The sequence below is a fragment of the Manis pentadactyla genome, chromosome X, assembly GCF_030020395.1.
Source record: "Manis pentadactyla isolate mManPen7 chromosome X, mManPen7.hap1, whole genome shotgun sequence".
Taxonomy (NCBI): domain Eukaryota; kingdom Metazoa; phylum Chordata; class Mammalia; order Pholidota; family Manidae; genus Manis; species Manis pentadactyla.
The window spans coordinates 102511349-102530559 of NC_080038.1; the positions used below are offsets into that span (position 1 = coordinate 102511349).

The 19211-nt window shown below is 45.9% G+C and overlaps 2 protein-coding genes across 3 annotated transcripts in view; one reads left to right on the forward strand and one right to left on the reverse strand.

Moving 5' to 3' along the window:
* Positions 1-6114: 6114 nt before the first annotated feature.
* CLDN2 (claudin 2) overlaps positions 6115-19211 on the forward strand; it is a 35561-nt gene continuing 22464 nt past the window's right edge. The window contains exon 1 of the mRNA XM_036924986.2: positions 6115-6137. The gene's annotated coding sequence lies outside the window, so the exon portion shown is untranslated. The remainder of the gene's footprint in view (positions 6138-19211) is intronic.
* RIPPLY1 (ripply transcriptional repressor 1) lies at positions 9224-12375 on the reverse strand. 2 transcript variants are annotated; one of them, XM_036924987.2, is made up of 4 exons: positions 12218-12375; positions 11250-11325; positions 10583-10647; positions 9224-10025 (listed from the first exon to the last, which is right to left on the reverse strand). In XM_036924987.2, the coding sequence occupies exons 1-4, from the start codon at positions 12367-12369 to the stop codon at positions 9785-9787; spliced, it is 534 nt and encodes a 177-aa protein (XP_036780882.2). In that variant the 5' UTR covers positions 12370-12375; the 3' UTR covers positions 9224-9784. The 2 variants fall into 2 exon arrangements, with proteins under 2 accessions (XP_036780882.2, XP_036780884.2); XM_036924989.2 differs by lacking the exons at positions 10583-10647; positions 11250-11325.

The window sequence follows — 19211 nt, forward strand, 5'->3', positions numbered from 1 at the left end:
GGTTATGATAATTACCTGTGTTATTACTGAATTGTTGGAAAGCTTGCCTTTCTGTCACTGATCTCCATCTGGTGTTATCTGACATGTTCCCATTAGATTGGGGAGGAAACTCTGCTTCACCCAGCCACAAATTCCAGTGTGTTTCATAGATCTCTGATGTAAGTTTAGCATTATTATGTTTTCTGCTTTTATCCTACACTTGACAATAGCCATAGTAGTTCACTTGTAATTGTGAATAGATGAAGCTAATGTTTATATTGCTGCCAGAAAAAATTGTTAATACATAGTAGAAGTCATCATGCAAAATGGTTGGAGAATTTCTTGTAATGTTTGAAGAGGATGATGAGACACAAGGCCTTCATTGCTTAGCTATGTTGCAAACCAATTTTAACAGGAATGTTCTTATCTGCTCGTTATGTTTTATTAAAACATTGAATATGAAAAGCCACATAATACATTTTTGTGTTTAGCACAAAAAAAATCATTTGAACATATTTGTGTGAGTTCACTTTCATTTGTGAAAGATATTTTTGCTGGATATGAAATTTTAGAGTGTTTTTGTTTTTGTGTTTTCCAGAAGTTTGACATTATCAATCACATTGTCTTTTAACTTCTCCTGTTTCTGTTAAGCTGTCAGTTTTATTGCTCTTTTGAAGTTAATCTTTCCTTTTTTTTCCTAACTGCCTTAATCCTTAACTTAAAAGTCTAAAAACAATGTATGTTCTTTTAAGGAGCATTTGGAAAAAAAGAGAAAATGAGTAAAATCACATCTAATGTTACCATAGTAATAAACCACAAGCTTGTACTTTTGGATACTATTTTCTACAAGCATTTTTAAGATGGTTAATTCTTTAGTCCTCTGCCTATTTCTCTTTTTAATCATACTTTCTTCTATCTGTTTTCAGTCATGGTGTCTCCAACCAAATGTAATATTCTTGCATTCACAAAAATATATAGAAGGATGCCTTCCAAACATCTACATTTATAATTCTTACCTTCTATTCAATAGTTAGAAAAACATTTTCCTTTCTACTAACTCCTTATGTACCTATTCATGGTTTTATATATGCCTAAGAGGGGAGGAGTGCACAAAATTGTATAATACATTACATAAAGACTAGTATGTCCACCCTTTTTTAAAGGTAAAATAAAACTCTCTTACTTTTAATAACTTTATTTTTATTCTCATGACTCTGCCTTCATTTTACTTTTTATATTTCATCAAATGTTTTGGTCAGTTGGGATTTCTCCTACCATTTTTTTGTATTGTTCTTATGCCTGTGGTAATTCTTTCATAGATTATTTGTAAAATTTCCCACCATTTCAGAGAAAAAAATTTTTAATTTCCAGTATCTTTTTGTAATTTAGATAGTATGAATCCTTAAAGTGGTTCCTAGGAAAAAGAAAACATTTTCCTAACATGCTGAGTGCCTTCAGAATGCAATAATATGTTCATTTTTCCCAAATGCTCAGGCAGTCTAGTTCTGGAAAAATAGCATGAACTGAGGATTTTGTAAGCCATTGCCAATGGCAACTACCAAAATTCACCTCTCCTAGAAATTCAAGCAAAGCTACTGCTCCCATATTCACAGTTTTGTATACAGAACCTCTTGGACAACTTCCCCATGTTGATTAGGAAACAGTATCCAAGAAAGGTGGGCAGACAGAAAAACAACTATTTCAGCTATGGCTAGGAGTGAAGCCACAAGCATTAGCTTCTCTAGTGATTTACCTGAAGGGCTTTTATACCAGATCTCTAACAGTTTTTCCCAGGAATTTCTGGGGCTTGTGCCTGCATTTTGAAAGGCAGATTATTATACTGAAGTTCCTTTCACAGTGCTTATTAAAACACAACTGTGTGTAACATTTTACAGTTTTCAGAGTGGTTTCATCATATAACTATCCACTCAAACCTCATTTTCAACAAAGCTAAGAGGTTGATAGGATAAAGACTGTCCCCATTTTAGAGATGAGGAACCAAGTCAATTGTCCAAGACAGTAGAGATAATAGGTGACAGAACCTGAACAAGTACCTAAGTCAAGCCTCCTAATACTGGGTTTCTTTCCTTCCCGCAACATTGCTCCCACCTCAAAAAAATATTAAATAGCCATCAATAAAATCTGAGAAGTTTACAAAGAATGGATTTTTATTTTAAACTCCTTACCTATGGAAAATGACATCAATTTTCCAAAAGTGCTTCAGTAATTAAACAAGTTTTGAACATCTGTTTGAACATAGGAAATTTTTACTGTTAACCCAAGGCAAAGTCCCAACTCCCAGGCTAACAATTTCACTGCACCAAAAGTCAGGTCACTTCTGGGTGTCCATGAAAGGGTTACAGGCAACAAGAACCTCAATATGAAATTTGCATTTAAATTGAATTTGCTCCTCAGATTCTCAAGAGATATGGGGAAGATGAGGAAATTGAAGGCGTGTACCTTCTCTGCCCAGTGTAGACATAGGCTGGGACAAGACTGACCCTGAGCAAACCTTCCGAGGTGTGGGTTCCAGGAGGATTTTCCATGCTTCAGTTTTATCACTTACCCTTATTCTCCTCAAGGCTTTCTGCTGAGAAAGCTGTATGTTCAAGGAACAAGTAGAATAGCAAGCAAAATGTCATTTACTAATGAGATCTTGATTCAAGAATTCAGTATGTGCTTGGTAACCCCACAAGCCTTCCTTCAACCTTTCTGTTGCTGGGTTCTCTCGTTTAAAAAAAAACAACAAAAGACTGGAGATGGGAGAGGCAGGGGGAACTGTTGAACCACTGTGGTGTACACTTGATTTTAAAAACCTCCCTTAAATAAATTATTTTACAAAATAAAATGGGTTGGAAAACAGCTTAAGCTACTCCTTTCTGTCTGAATCTGAGAAGCTAAAGTCTTCAGAACAAATTTGGCCTGACCTAATTATCCAGAGCAGGTGGAACAGACTAGTCACAGATGTGTATCACTTTTCGCTATGATGACCCTGCTCACTGGTGAGATGTACCCTAAAATTGATATTAGACAATCAGATTAGTAGCTCCTTTGCAAGAAGATCTAAGAAAGAGGAATATCAAAACACCTGGAATTGCAGATGAAAGTATTGGCTCTCCACCACGTACCAAGGCTGATGCACGGAGAAGGAGTTAAAAATGTTCCCCTTCCCTAATATTAGAGAGAGAGTACCTTGGCTGTTCCACATATGTCTGCTGGGGAAGAGTTGATTTCAGTGCTGGCTCCCTCTCTTGAGCTGCCATGGTGAGGAGAGAGTGAAGATCGATCAAGTGACAGCAGAAAGAGAAACTCAGTGTCACCCAGAGAGTCAGTGCTCCTGGAGGAAGTACTAATTTTCCCCTCTTGGCAAAACCAAGTTTACCCTTGCTTCCGTGTCACACGGGGGCTAAGGAGAGGCTCTCTGGGCTCAGTGATTTGTCATCTCCGCAGTGCGTGTGCTGGAGTGTGAGGAGTCCAGCCTCTGGTACTGACAGTGAAGCCTGCATTCTCTACCCCGGGAGTCATATCACGTGACACAGAGAGCTATTGTCATGCTGCTTCCCTCAGTGCCTGCAAACAGATGCTGCCCTTAGGACCATGCTGATGACACACACCACCTCCCAATCTTTGTACTGACTAAGGACAGAGTTGTCATTTTGAGCCCCTTAGGGGTATGTCCAACATGAGATGAGCGGTTAAATCAAGCTGGCAATGAGTACAGGACAGCAGTTAATTTCTCAGCAGTGCATGCAGCTTGGCTGGGGATATAATGTTCATCTCTCCTCAAACCTGTCATCTAGCATTTAATTGTATTCTTGACACATGTTGGAGATGTGGCTGTCTTGAGTTACCAGTCCTAGTAACTGCTGTCATTTCTTTTAGGAGAAGAATGGTAGTGTAATAGCTTACTGGGGATACAACTTTAGCCTCAGTAGAAGCAGAAAACTTGTTGTTAGAGTGCAGTGATGTGGCCTCCAAATAATGAACCATGTTCTGGGGTTATAGATGCTTTATTCTTAGCCAGAGCTCAGGGCCCTGTACGATTGTAAGGGTTGGTGGAAAAGCACATGGCTCAACACAAGATTTTGGGATCCAGTCGTGACTCTTGGCAACCTTGTGTTGAGTCCAGTGCCTGTCTGCATAACCACCAGGCACTAAATTGCTGGCCATAGGATCCTCTGGGCAGACTGGCCGGCCTCCTGACCCCTTCCTAGTGCCTAGTTCCAGGCACAATCTAGAGCCCAGCCACAAGGGGGCGCTGTCTCTCCTGTTGTTAATGGACATCTGTTGAATTTCTAGGGACTTGTAGGAGCTGGCTGTTCTTTCCCAGGATTTGAAAGAGTTTTTGAAGAAAGCAGAGCCTGACTCCAGCTTATTCTTGGGCTTTCCCTTAAACTCTTGATATCTGACCCTAGGCTCCAGGTGTCCCCTCAAACCCTTCATGCTTGACCCCAGGCCCCAGGTATCTCCAATGGTGGAGATAGAAATACCTTTGCATGACAGTTTACATGCTTCTCTTCCATAGAGGCCACAGGGGACCAGGCGAGATGCCTGCCCTTCCAGGGCTCTCAGGGCTTTCTGGTGGTGAGTAGAGGGTAGGAGGAGCCTAGTGGTTAAGAACCAAGACTATTTAGCTACTCTGTCCAGGGTCAACACATCATCTCCCCACTTCCTGGTTGTCGCTTCACCTCTCTGAGACCCAGTTTCCTATCTGTAAACATTAGGAGAGCACCACGCTCTCGCTGGGGTCTGGTGAGCCTCGTTTGGTATAAAGTGGGTGTGGTGCAAGCTCAGTGCCTGGTGCACCCCAGGAGAGCTCGGCAATTGGTAGTGCCTCCCTTGGGGCCCCGGCTCTTCAGCTAGAGGGAAGCATGCCCAGCTAGAACCCATTCCATGCAGAGCTATCACAGCACAGCGGGGCAGGAACAGAAGTCCCCCGTGGGCCCCTTGCCTCTGGTAGCCCTGTGTCTGTAGCCCAGGTTCTGAGAGAGCCTGCCACTGCCCAGCAGGACTCCCTGAAACATCCCTCCCTTGGACACACCTTTCAGAGGCCCTCAGCTTTTCCTGGCCCAGAATTGTTCCTAAATTGACTCACTTCCCTCCAACCAGAACTGAAACCTTTTCTCTCCTGCCTTTCCGCAGATTTAATTCCTCACCAAGCCCTGTAAATTCCACCTCCGGAAAGCACAGGGTTCTGGAATGAGACAGACCTGATTCCTGGTCCTGCTTTTTATCATTTGGTGTAACTTGGGGCAAGTGCTCTCAATCTTGACTCAGCCATTTATTTGAACCTGTTTCCTCATCTACGAAATGAGGATAATAATATCATTTATGTCTCAGGGTTGTTGTAAAGTGCCTGGCACTTAGAAAGTGCCAGATTACCAACTTCGTAATTCGGGGCAAAATTTTTTAAACCACTCAGTTTAAAAACTGCCTTAGAGCCCCTCAGTTCCCCAAACTGCACCTATCTCTCAGAGTTGTTATATTAAAGGAGCCAACCCATGTACTTTTCCTAGCCATGTACCCAGTCCATAGTAAGAATCCAATCATCAGCTGTTGTAACTCTGAGCCTACTAGCCACTGTGTTGCCTTGCCTCCTCTGGACAGGGAAAGCCCGTTTTCCACCTCAGTGGCTATTACTCCCTTCTACCCACCCACCCCCAACTGTGCCTGTGTGGTTATCTAGTGGACTGTTTCTGTCCTTCCCTCCCCAGTCCCCTATTGCAAAACAGTGGCCTGAGTTCACTGGTATGACCTGTCAGGGGCCTGGTGTTCCTAACTCTTAGTTGCCTCATTCATAAATGGGCATAATAATTGTGTCCTTTCTCCTAGGATTATTGTGATTATAGTACCATAGGAAATCATGGGTATAACCCGAGTAGCAGGTGCCTGGCAAAGAGTGTTGTGGCTACCACTTACTGAGTACTCGCTCTTTGCCAGGTCTTTATATCTCCGTGTGTATGCTTGCATGGAGGTTGCTATAAGCCTTGCCAGCTGGGAGTATACCAAAGGCATAGTAACCAACCCCAGGCCCCTGACAGGTCACAACAGTGTACTTAGGCCACCTAGCAACCTTGTTTGTGAGGAGGATTGGCAACCATTCTATAACAGGGGCCTGGGGTGGAAAGGAGACAACTGCCCACTAGATAACAACACAGGTACAGTTGCGGGGGCAGCGGGAGATGTGGGGGTTGGTAACACCCACTGGGGCAGGGGAGAGGGCTTTCCTTGCCTAGAGGCAGAGGAGAGTAGACAACTCTTATAATTTTAATGTCGTGTGCAGTGTGTGTGATATAATAAGGGACAACAGAGGTGGTCGCAAGAGGGCTGACAGCAGAGAGCTGATGGTGATACCTGATGGGAGTGAGCCTATGGGTAGAGCCATCATGTGCAATATATGGGATTTTAACACAGGTATGTCTGCCTTAGAGCCCATGCTCTTAATCATTATAATATGGTCCATAGTAGGTGCTCAATAAAAATTTAATGAAGGAATTTATACTGCCCCCTCTTTCTGGAAACTTTTCTCCCTCCATCTCTACCTGGGTCCATCCTTCAAGGCCCAGCTCAAATACAACCTCATGGTCAGCTGTCAATGGGCCCCTTCTCTGTTTCTATGGGGTGCTGGGGTGAGGAAATATGGGGCACTAGAATGAGTTAGCCAGGGTAGAGCTGTAGGAACGACTCTGAGTTTTATCCAGAATTTTTCTCCTGAGTTTGTGCACTGGATTTGAAGTTGCTACAAGGACTGGATACACCCATAACAAGGTAACACACTGGGCTCTGATTAGTCAGAACGGTGAATTCCAATCACTTAGCAACCATGTTTGGAGAGGAGGACTGGAAGACATTTCACGGCAGGGGACTGGGAGAAAAGTGGGGCAAAATATCTGCTATTGACCAACACACGTGGGCAGTTAGGGGGAGGAGGGGAGGGAAAGTAAGAGGAGCTCATTCTGTTAAGAATTATTGCTCCAAGGGTTTTAGGGTCTTTAAGCCCCTGGGGATTTAGGGATTTGTAATTCTATGCTATATAATACCCTAAAACCAAGGATATTGGGATTCCAAGGATTTTAAACCCCTACAACCTATGATACAAGGACTCAAACAATTTTTGAGATATGAAATGCTGGGAGCTTAGGATCCAAAACACGGATTTTAAACGGAACACTGGACATGTTAAAGCACTAATCCCCCTTAGACTTCAAATCAATCTTGTTTTAACCCTTGGGACCATGGTTTCCAAATAGTCTCCACAATCTAGGGATCCCTGAAGGTGCCTCACAGAGGAGGGTAGAGAGAGAGTATACAAGAGAAGGCACCAGGGTAGGAATTCTGCATCCCCCATTGTGACCTCACTAGGGCAGCTCCATCTTTATTTGGCTTGTATATTGGGCTTCTGCATTCAATTCAAAAGAGGAATGTTCCTGCTAATGCACAAAAAATGTTTTGAAACCTCTTAGAATAAAGGACCAGAAACCCATAGAGTGGCCCAGGAAGCCACATTTCATTTTTTTTTTAATGGGGCATAACCACCAGAAAGATGCTTTGGTAAATAATCAAATAGTGTTATTTGTTGAGTAAACCAGTCATTAGTTGACTTTAGACTATAAACTCATTTCTGTTATAAAATGAATCATAACCACTACCTCCGCTATGATTCTTCGGACTTACTGAGTGCTTTTACTATATGCCAGGGGCTGTGCTAAGTACTTTACATATATTATCACATTACAGCCTCACAATAGCCCTGAGAGGAAGTATCATTATTTCCCCCATTTTACAGATAAGGAGACTGGGGCTCAGAGTGGAAAATAACTTGCCCAAGGTCATAACAGCTGCCGCATGATAGATTTCACTTACAGGCAGAAACAGAATGGACTAAAGGAATTAAAAGTGGTCGAAAGTCAACTGGCAGCCTTAATTAAGGAATAAGGTTAAATTTTGACCAGTAGGTGGCACCAGTGTGTATTTGGTGGCCCGCTCAAGGGTATGTCCAGTTCAGGGAAGTCCCAGCTAGGGTTCAGAACTGAAGCAGCCTGTCTGAAGTTGAGGGAGGAGAGAAGGAAAAATGGCCAGCATTTTGCTCCTGACTGAGATGACGTTACCCTGTCCTGTTTGTAGCGCAGCAAAGATACAGGAAGCCAGCAAGTGGGTGGACAGAGGCGGTTCTACCAAGAACTGCTTTCAAAGGACCTGAGAATCTTTTTCCTTCAACATTTCCTGAACACCTCGTCTGTGCTAGGCAGTGTGCTGTGAGATGAAGTCCGGTGAAAATATCAAACACAGCCCTGTCTTACTGCAGAGGAAGAGAGGCAAATGCCATGGTAGAGGAGGAACTGAATGTATGGGGGCACCTAACTTGGACTTGGGGGTCTGGGGAGGCTTCTCACAGGAGAGGTGTCTAAGCTAGTCCTGTCGGATGAATGGGAATTTGTCAGACATACAGAAGTGGTAAGACATTCCACACAGAGGTTTAAAGCTGCAGAGGTGTTAGGAAGCATGACACCTCCAACAACAGGCAACATAAGCTTCAAGTGTTGAGAGATTAGTCTGAAGAGACAGGGCAGGCAAGAACGAGGCAACTGGATGGCCTAGAATATCAAGTTAACAGCTTGATTTATGAGTATATGAGTAGAGAAGCCATAGATTCTTAAGAGGATCTGTGATCCAAAAAAAAAGGTAAGTCCAACTGTTGGTGAGGCAATGAAGACCCATGGCAAGGCTTCAAACAGAGGTACAACATGGTCTGATCAGGTGGCCAGTGTAGAGTATGAACTGCAGACAGATATGCTGGAGGCAAGAAAATTAGCTGAACAGTAAGTAATTGGGATGGGGTAGGCATGAGGACCTGGGTTGTGGTAGGTACAGAGATAATTAAGGAGGTAAAATTAATAGGACTTAGCCCCCCAAGACCCCTCCCCACTCATCTCCAAGGCTCTATTGAGGTTTCTCCTCTCACCCAGCCTTGCTCTCAACTTTTAGGCTGCCCTTTGGGGGGCATTTTTGCTCCTTTCTAAGCTATCTTTGAAGTCTTATCAAGCCTGATTTCACAAGTTAATGGCGAGGGCTTGGCCCCATGCTGGGCGCCTGGTCCTACATCCCCATGGAGAAAGATCTGTCAACTGACCTCAGGTAAGGCAATGAATTGGCCTTGAGCTGGTCTCTGACCCTCTGCCTATGGCTTCACAACACGGGCAGAGTCCAGTTAAGAAATCAGCACAATTCCTGGAAAAAGGCACACATCATCTAGTTTATTTTTCCCCTGATTCATCTCATGCCGACACATAGACCCCAACAGATAGCAAGTAAAATGGGGAGAGGTCCCCAAAGCAAGCTGATTCTGTAGATGCCTCTTTCCCATCAGAAAGGCACCCCAACTTTGCTTGGATCTAGTGTTGGCATCCCTGGTGGTGAAGCTGGAAGTCATGCTTTCCATGGGGAGGTGGGACTATGTGGCCACCTGGAAGGCTGGGGAATCCAAGAGCTCTGAAGAGTGACTGTTACCCTCTGCATAGGCATACTCCATCTTGATTTGCTTAGTAGGGGCTTCAGAGAGCAGGTCTTCCTTCCCCTAGAGCTCCTAGGAACTTCTCACTGTCAACACAACAGCAACCCAGACAATGAGATGCCAGAAGCCCAGGCTCACAGGCCAGCTGGGGATAGCCAGGGAAAGCTGGTGACTCAAGGACTCAACTTCCAATTCGAAAAGCTATGTCTGGAGACTCCTGACTAATCGATGCCCTGGAGCCTTGCCAGGCATACTGAACCCCAATCAGACTCTGACCAGGTCAGTTTGGACAGATCAGGAGCAGGGCTGAGCTGTGGCCCTCTGTGTTGTTGACCCTGATATCTCCACACACCCTTCTGGCCCCTTTTCATCTGCCTCTTTCTCTTCCTCTTCTTTGTCTTCCTCTTCTTCTTCCTCTTTTTCGTTGTCTGAGTCCTCATATAGGTTGATGGTTGCCTGGACAGGGAAACTCTGCAGTAAAGTCTCCCCATCACTGTACAGATAGTCAAAAGAACAGGACTTAGGCCAGAAGAGCCTGGAAACAGAGAAGAAATATGGCCCCTAATTTAGACAGGTCTCATGTGCAGAGGGGTCTGTAAGGCTAAGAAGGAAGCCAGCACCTAAATTCCTTCTCCTACCTGCAATAATGGGGTGTAAGGGAAAGGAAGAAAGAGAACTTTATAACAGAATCTTCTAGATTGTTACAAAATGGCCCCAGACCAGAAGGCAATGTCTGGTGGGCCTATAGCTATGGGAAACCTGAGCCACAGCATCTATCAATTCTGACACTGGTCCCATCCCCCACCTCAGAAGGCTTCTAACCAAGAATTCTGTAGCCCTGTGTCTTCCATCTCCTACTAAGCCTTCCTTTACTGGCCCATCCATAGGGGCTCATTTTTAGGGTCAGTGACCATGCCTCCAGGGAAGGCAACCTTGACCAAGGTCTTTTTTAACCTCTCTGGCTTCAGTTTCCCAGTCTATGAAATGGTGATTGCAGCATGCCTCCCTCCTCTGGCTTCACAGGGCTGTGGCAAAAGATTTAAAGACCTAATGAATCTACATCAAGTTCTGAGCTTGGTGCCAGAAGCTTACCTGACTGGGTGATGGAACTGAGAGTCAGTCTTGGGGTCCTCAGCACCCATAACCCCACCAGCAGCCTGTCCAAAGCAAAAGCTCACATGTAGCTCAAAGTACATGGCCCTATAACTGCCTCTCCCCTTTACTGGTCAGAAATCTGTAGGCAAGATGATCTAGAAGAAACCTTAGACATCTCTGGGGTCCAGTCCCCAACCCCCAACAATGGGACCTGTCTTGGTTCTGGTTGAAAAACAAGTGGACATAGTCCTGGGGTTTGTTTGCCTTCCTGCCCCTATTCTAACACCTGTTTGGAGACTGTCCAGGGGACAGAGTTCTATTGGAGCAGCAAGGATTTGGGGGCAGGGATAGGGGAAGAGCACTGGGGCTAAGTGGCAGGAGATCAGGATTCAAGCACCAGCTGTACCATAGACTAACTGTAGGTCCTTCCCAAGTCCCTCCCCTACTCTGGGCCTCAGTCTCTTCATCTTTCAAATCGCCACAGAAGCCTCAGGGCTGCCCTTCTCCCACAGCCATTGTGGGAATTAAATGGAGCTAGACTGTGAAGATGCTTTCCCAGATCTGCAGCCCTGGGGTCAGGGGCTCTCTGGGAAGGGACCTGGTCAGGGTGAAGGCACATGGCTGCCTATGCATGTGAACCCATGCTACAGGGGCTCAGATTCACCAAATCTACAGGTTTCCTCACCTGCCTTGACTGGTCGTTTGTAGAGGACAGCCAGGGCCTCCAAAGACAAGCTCTTCTAGGACAAAGAGGAGAGATAAATTGATGGAGGGAGAAGATCCTGGACTGTGGCCTCCCTGAGATAAGAGAAGAAGCCTCCAAAAGACTTGGCTCAGATACCATCTACCTCAGGAAGGCTTTCCTGAGGACCCTGAGCCCAGGTCAGGACAGATGCTTCTCTTTTCTGCTTCAACAATGTTTCATTGTTCTTATCACACTGTTTTGTAATTGTCTACTTGTCTTTGAGCTTCTTAGGGACAGATCTATGTTTGATCGTATCTGAATCCCCAACAATTAGCACAAGGCCTGGTACACAGCAGGCATCGCACTAAATGTTTGTTGAATGTTAAGTGTTTGGAGGAATGAATGAGGGTTGGGTGGAAAATAGCTTGGCCCCCTGCTTCTTGCTCCGAGAAGCAGAACTCAGAGTCGTACCATCTTTCTGGGCTGAGAAAAGGGGCCTGAAATATTCCAGGGCCCACTGCATCCCCACTAGACTTCCAGAGGTAGGAAAAAAAGCAAATGAAAATCTTATGGTGTGGTCAGGAAAGAGGCCCTCCTTTCCGCCCTCTGCAGCCTAGGTCATGTTAAACCCAGGTTTCATGGCAGTATCCCCTGTGCCTCTCAGTGGACTAAGCATCCTGGCCCATGAGGCCCTGGATGCTCAGCTCTCAGCTTTGGCAAAGCCCATTGTCCCCAAGTCCCTTCCTGCCATTCACAGGGAATTGTGAGGTGAAAAGCCAATTGAGATATTCCAGCCTGAGATGTGGAGGGGGTACTCTGGGGGCTGGGAGGCCTTTATCTTTCCCCTTCGCAGAGAACAGGGGTACCAGGGAAATCTCATTTTCCTTCTTCTCCCAGGAACCCCACTAAGCCTGAGTTTGGGTTGCCAAAGGTCAAGTTCCACTTACCTTTCACTTCCATCTACTTCTTGTCTTGAGGAGAGAAGGGGCGATGGGCTTAAAAGGCCAGGGAGTGGCAGGGGGACCTGCCCTAGGACTGGAGCTTGGGCCAGGGCCTCGGCTGGCTCAGGGGTGGCAGCAGAGGGAACAGCAGGCTCCATCCTTAGGATACCTGTCAGAGCCAGGCAGTCTGTGGCGGCTTCTATTTCTAGAACCTCTTGCACTCTTTTGGCCTTCCCTGGGAGACCCTTTTATAAGGCCGGCCTGGATTCACAAATTATTCAGGGATTACTGGGATGGGGGAGTGGGGAGGGGGTGAAGTGTTAGGAAAGGGGCTGGGGAGGGAGAGCTGGGTTCCTGGGTGTGAAATCTTTACCAGTTGAATAAACAGGGAATCAGTGGGGGTGAAGGGTTTTCTTTACCTCCAGGTCAGAAAGGAAAACACAGAAGGGGCAAATCACACACCATTTGTGCGAATTCCCCAGGCAGCAGCATGGCTGGAGGAGGGAAGGAGGGAAGGAGGGAAGGAGGGAAGCTCGGAAGCTCATTAGTGCCCCAAACCACAGTAAGTTGTCAAGCACAGAGGGCTGGATAGACAGGCCTTTCTTTAGCAAAGCTGGTTCCCAGCAAGAAGGGATGCCTCAGGAGAGTGGGGGACTCAAAATGTTTTTTCAGCTTAAACCCCAAATAGATTTGCAGGGTGGAAGTGATAGAGGGAGACTGCCATTAAGCATGCCCCTTGGGTTAGGAAAAAAAAGAAGTTCTGGGTGGACTAGGTTCAGTTGCCTGTGGGGTCAACCTCAAGTTCTTTCCACACCCTCCTCTTTACTGGTCAGATCATTTGCAAGAGTGCTTGAACCCCTTCTCCAGCCTGTACATCTGTTGTCTAGTAAAGGAGTCAGGCAGTATTTCCAAGGCTTCCAGGTCGGATTCCGTATCACAGAGCTCAGCTTCCAGGAGACTGGGCACGGGGTGGGGGAAGCACAGTTCTGCCCAGCTGCGAAGCTGCTGAAGGACCATCCGTGGCCCTGGGGCTTCGGTTCCCTCACATGTGAGAGGAGGTTGAGAGCCCAGAGGCCTCAGAGAGCCCTGCCAGCCTGAATACTTTGTGATGGGTGCTGAGCAAATGGGTACTGACCCTGGGGCAAGCCCAGCGGCTAGAGCACATCCCTTGGCTTTATGCAGTCTTCTGAGCTTTTGCCAAAAAGCTTCCAATTACAACTACTGGCAGGGTCTTAATGCTTCAGAAGTCTCAAAAATATTCCTTCTGACCTCAGTGTTCAGCACCAGCACAGATTTAGCTTCTTGGATATTCATCATAGTTGGGTTTGTAATTGTCAAAAATTAGAAACAACCTCAATGTCTAATAATAGGAAACCATTTACATTAATTAGGGTAAGTCCTTAAGCAGGCACTCATAATCATGTTCTAGGAAGTATGATTATCAACACAGAAAGTGAAATAAGAGATTTGATGCTAAAATAGTATGAATAATTTGATTCAGGGGCCTCTCTTTTCCCTATGGACCTATGCTGTATGTCCACCCCTCATCAAATTCCAGTCCCACTGTGTTCTTTGTAGCTAAGGAAAATTGGAGACAACCTAAATGTCTCACTTTAGAAAACCAGTTAAAGATATAATTGAACAGTTAGATAATTACGTGTTAAAATTGGCTTGGTAGAAGGTTTGGGAAGAGTTAATATATTGAAGAGTGAAAAAAAAGTAGTCTCTGCAATAAAACTTCAAGGATGATCCCATGTTGGTAAAAAAAAAGTGTAGAATATACAGTATGCAGAAAAAGAAGACTGTTTATAAGAAAGGAGAATATTCCATTATCGTAACTATGTTACAATGGCTGGCTCTGGGAATAAGATTATTGTAGAGTTTTACTTCCTTCTTTATACTTTTCTGAATTTTCTAAAAAGTTCCACAAGATCTAATATTATTTGGGGAATAAAAGTAAAGACTCATCAAAATAAAAAAGAAAGGAAATGCTTATCCGCGGAGGAGAGAAAACTCTTGGGGACATGGCAGCCATTTTCAAATATCTGAGGATTAGACTGTAGTGAGATTGTACTGCTTCTGTGTGACTTCAAAGGGCAGGGCTGAGGCCCAGGGGTGGAAGCTACACAGAGACACATTTTGGCGCAATCAAAGGAAAACTTTCTAACAGCCCAACCACCACCTAACCCGAGGCCTGGCATTGTACCAGCTCTCAATAAACAGAGGTTTATTATATGTGGTGAAATGTTCTCAGTGGAATGCACTGCCTCAGACTGGGGTAAGCTCTCTGGCCCCAAACTGTGTAAGGGCAGGCCGGATCCTGGATTCTGGAGAGGGAAATCTTTGGCGGTGGGGAAGGAGGGTTGCTGGGGAGCCCAAGTTCCTATCAGTCTCTGAGGCTTCTTGCTGAATTTACCAGAAGATGAGAGTTTGATGCACTGCGTCACTGGCTCAAATGACGAGCGAGGCTGAGATAAAGAGCCAGGGGGGAAGATAAGGGGCTGGAAAGAGTTGGCATGTGAAGGAGAAAGATGTCCTATCACACCCTGGGATCTTTTTGACCTCTAGGTGGCCACGGTCTCTGAGAACAGCCAGGCGGGAAGAAGAAAAAGGAGAAGCAGCAGTAGACAGTCCACCTTGAGCCAGGGTTCATGCCCAGCCAGACCTGGCCACGTACCCCCCACCTTGAACTTGTGCTCATTGAGCCACAGTTCTTCACAGTTGGAGCTGTTCAGCCCCTCCCCTCCCCTGAGCAGCAGGCCTCAGTGTTCCCCTCACATCACCTCCCACCATGCTCTCCTGGGGCTCAGATAGCCTTCAGGTCTGGTTCCACTGCTCTTTGTTCTCCCTACGTAACTGCTTTGTGTTGCTACCTCCTAAATATGGCCTCAGTCTTCAGCCTGTGGGAGATGAAGTCACTGGCCCCTCTTGCTGGCCTCTTCCCAACCTGAAGGGTTGAAGGCTTGCAAGTGTTGCTGGGCCAAAGTGGGGGCCTGGCTGTTCTCCTTTGTGCTCAGCACAGAACAGGAGTAGAGTGGTCAGCAGAGTGGCTGAAATGGTCTGGGGCAACCAAAATGAAGAACTTTCCATCAGGGCAATTATGCTCCTGTTTCCCCCAACACCCTGATAGTGCTTCTGGGTTTTGTCAGTGATTGTTTTGCCAGAGCCTTCTGAGAGGGCTGGGTGCCTCCCCTGTGCAGACACTGCTGGGCATTGCCTGGCAAAGGAAGCAGACTAGAAAGAGGAAAGTACGTGGACACTGCCTCAAGGCACTTACAGCCTGGGAGGCAGACAAGACCCACACAGGGCAAGATGGACTCAGTCAACCTCAGCTGGGCCCTAGTTCCCCTCAGCATGTTCCCCTGTCAAGTCTCCAGCTCCAACCTCTTCAGTTCCCTGGGCCACATTCCAAACTTCCTTCAGCTCCCTACCATGTTCTTGCCCCACCCCTCTCCTCCCACTTCCCTGAGAAAACAGAGGCCTTCAAGCATGAATTACCTCAGTGACCTGCCCCACCTCCCCCAAATTGGCCTGCCTCTCCAGCTTCCTTCCCCTCCAGCCCTCCTTTCTCAGGGGACAAGGTGCCCCTCTCGTTAAAGGCTAATCTCTTTGCCCGGGCCTTGGCCTCAACCACCTCCTTCTCTGGGCCTTTCCTTCAGACGTTAGGCCCTTTCTCTTCAGGGAAGTCCAGCTGCCTTATACCAGCTCTTTACCTTCTGATCATAAAACGCCTGTATCTGTTATCCCAAAGAAAACAAGGCCCGCCCTCCCCCAATGTGTTCTCTTGCTCCTGTAACTTGCTGGTTCTCTCTCTTTCTCTCCCCCTCCTTCCTTCCCACTTTGTTTTCTTCACCCTTAAATTTGTTGAAAGTACAGCCTACTCTAGACTGCCACTCTTCCCGCTTCCCACTTGTACCTCAACCTACTGCAATTTGGCTCCAGCCCCATCCACTTATAGGAAGGGCACTACCAGAGGTCACCAATGACCTCCTCATTGCCAAATTCAATGATCTCTTTGAACTCTGGGTGGCAAAAGAGACTACTGGCCAAGTCGTCATTTCTGAAACTCCTTCCTCTCTTGGACTCCATGATTACTCTCTCCTGGTTTTCTTCCTACTTCTAGAATCATTCTTTTCTTCTCTTTTGCTGACCTCTCTTCCTCTGCCTATTCCTCAAATCTGTGGTTCTCAGTTACAGTCCACAAATCAGTGATGTTTTCAATGTGTCACAGCAAAATGGGAAAGTTACCAAAAGTAGACTTCATTCAATTATAAAGGATTGTCTTTTATTCAGAGATTATGCCCTCCTATTCTTTTGGTGGTGAAATATTCTCTTTTTTGAAATGAAGGCAATGGTGAATGTTAGTTTATTTCTTTAATGTTCCTACCAAGTAAAATAAAATACTAGTTTCTCTGTGTCAGTTCCATTAACATTTATTAAATGAATGCAAGACTGAGAATCATATTTTCTCCTCCACTAGCCTCCTCTATACTTACGTTGGTAACTAGCATCACATTGACCCAGTCATTCAAGCTAAAAATCTCAACCACCAAGCCCTATTGATTGTAATTTTCACCATTTCTTCCATTTCTCCCAGATGTTTCTTCAATTATGGCCTCACCCATCCTCTTTCACCTGGATGCCCAAAATAGCTTCCAGATAGGTCCCCTTATCTTTGACCTGGCCCTTGCAATCCATCTTCCTCATAGCCACCCCAGTAATCATTCTAAAACACAGAACTCAGTATGGTCCTCCTGTACTTAAGAACCTCCAGTGATTCCCAGGGGCCTATAGGAAGTCTCCAAAGTCCTTTGTGTGGCAGTTGAAGACCTTTGTTGCCTAAGCCAGCCTGCCTCTTCGGTCTTCTGCCTCCAGTGCCTTCCATACACCCCCCCGACTGCACCTGCTCTTGACTTGACCTCCTCTCCCCCTCCTTCCTTCCCACTTTGTTTTCTTCACCCTTAAATTTGTTGAAAGTAGAGCCTACTCTAGACTGCCACTTTTCCCCGCTTCCCACTTGTACCTCAACCTACTGCAATTTGGCTTGGATACAGGCCATGGTCTTGCACCTGTAATCTTTTCAGGGTTTACAGTCTCTGAAGGTCTTAACCCCACCAGAGACTTATCACCTAGAATATTGTGGGTCACAACCCCTGGCATGGCTTAAAATCAATTTAGTGGGTTGTAGCCAGCATTCAACAAATGAGTGAACAGCAGATGGAAGAGTAAATCACATGTGGCAAGGGTATATATTGTTCTGTGAAATTTTGGTTTGAGTCCTATATCTAGATCTATGTTTCAAGATACACAAATGTATGGACTGGGTCATGCAGTACAACGTACTTCTTACTGTGGGTCCCTGTCACAAAATTTTCACTAAGGAGACTAGATGTTATTCTGTGATTCATTAAATCAGTGCTGTTCATGTCAACTCCTTGCTCTCAAAAGGGTTCTAGTCTCACTGGAGAGTGTAACAGAGGTCAGGAGAAGGGGTAATACCAGGGAGACCTCATTGAGGAGGGGGTGATTGAGCTGGGCTGAGCTTAAGTAGGCAGAGAGAAGGGTAAAAGTAATCCTGGCAGGAAGAACTGGCACAGAAGTTGAGAGTAAGAAGAGAGAACATTTGTTAAACATTTATGTACCAGGCACTGTTCTAAGCATTTTGCGGGGATTAAGTTGTCTCACAAACAAACCCTATGAGGAAGATACTATTATAAGCCTCATTTTATATGTGAGATTAAGGCACTTGCCCAAGGTCACAGAGCTAAAAGTGACAAGGCTAGGATTTGAAATCAGGTAATTTCTGTGCTCTTCACCACTGGTCTGCACTGCACTGCCATGGGGGGCCAGTGAGGAGAGGGGGCTGTTTGGGGGATGGTGGGAACCCAGGCCATCAGGAGAGGGATGGAGGAGACCCTCCAATGCCAGGATGAAGGCCCCAGAACAAGTTCTGCTCTCACCTTGTGAAAAGAGATCTTACTCTTTTTCTCTATCCTCTGCCTCTTGAGCCAGGACCCTGGGATTGGGGGTAGAAAACCTAAAAGGCCAGTATGGGGGCTGTGTGGAAACAAGAAGCAAGACAGGGTCTGCTTTGGGAGAGGAAGAAAGGGGAAGATTCTCTCCCCCACCCAAGCTTGTCCCCAAAGCAAAAAATAGCAAATGGTGCCTGGGGCCTCTGCCCTCAAGTCCAAATGTCTCAAATGTGCCAAGTCTTGGCCTCAGCCCTTTGGGTTCCTGGGACAGAGGGTCCCCTCTGGAGAACAGTTTGTTGCTGGGCCCGCCCTCATGCTGTACCCTCTGTTTCTTGTCCAGCCACTGAAGCTGGGGCTGGGGCCCATGTGGTGTGCACTCTCTGGGCAGAGCCCCTTGCAGCTCCCCATTTGCTCCTCATTTGGACCATAGGGGCCTAGAAAAACAGAGCTCTGAGGAAGCAGGAGGAGTTGGGGGGGTGTGCCTGGAAAGGTCACTCTGAGCCAAGCCCTTTCCTTCCCCTTCCTCAGCCCCAGCCCTGGCCCCTCTGGCCTGCCTCTCTAGCCTCCTTGCCCAGCCTGGCCTGAGGCCCTGGGGAGACCACAGTTATGGTGAATTCTCAGTAGTGCATTCTCTTCTCTTTTCTTTTTAGTTTTGGTGTCCTACTGACCCTGCCTAAGTAAACAAGAGATACTGGTAACTGGTGGCAGATATCTTCCTGGGAGAAGGATCCTAATAAACCAATAAGAATAAGCACAACAACAAAAATAGGTAACATTTATTGAGTGCTCACGATATGTCAGGTACTGTGCTAGGCACTTTATTGCTTTATTATTTCATTTACTTCTTACAGAAGTGTGATGAGATAGCTACGATTATTGCTCCCATTTAAAGATGAGCAGGAAACTGAGACACAGAGAAATTAAATGATTTGTCAAATAGCTAAAGAATAACAGATCTGAGACTAGAATTCAGGTCTGTTTGGCTCTAGTGCTCTATGAGATTTTAGAATATAGCTGTGTAGAGGGGG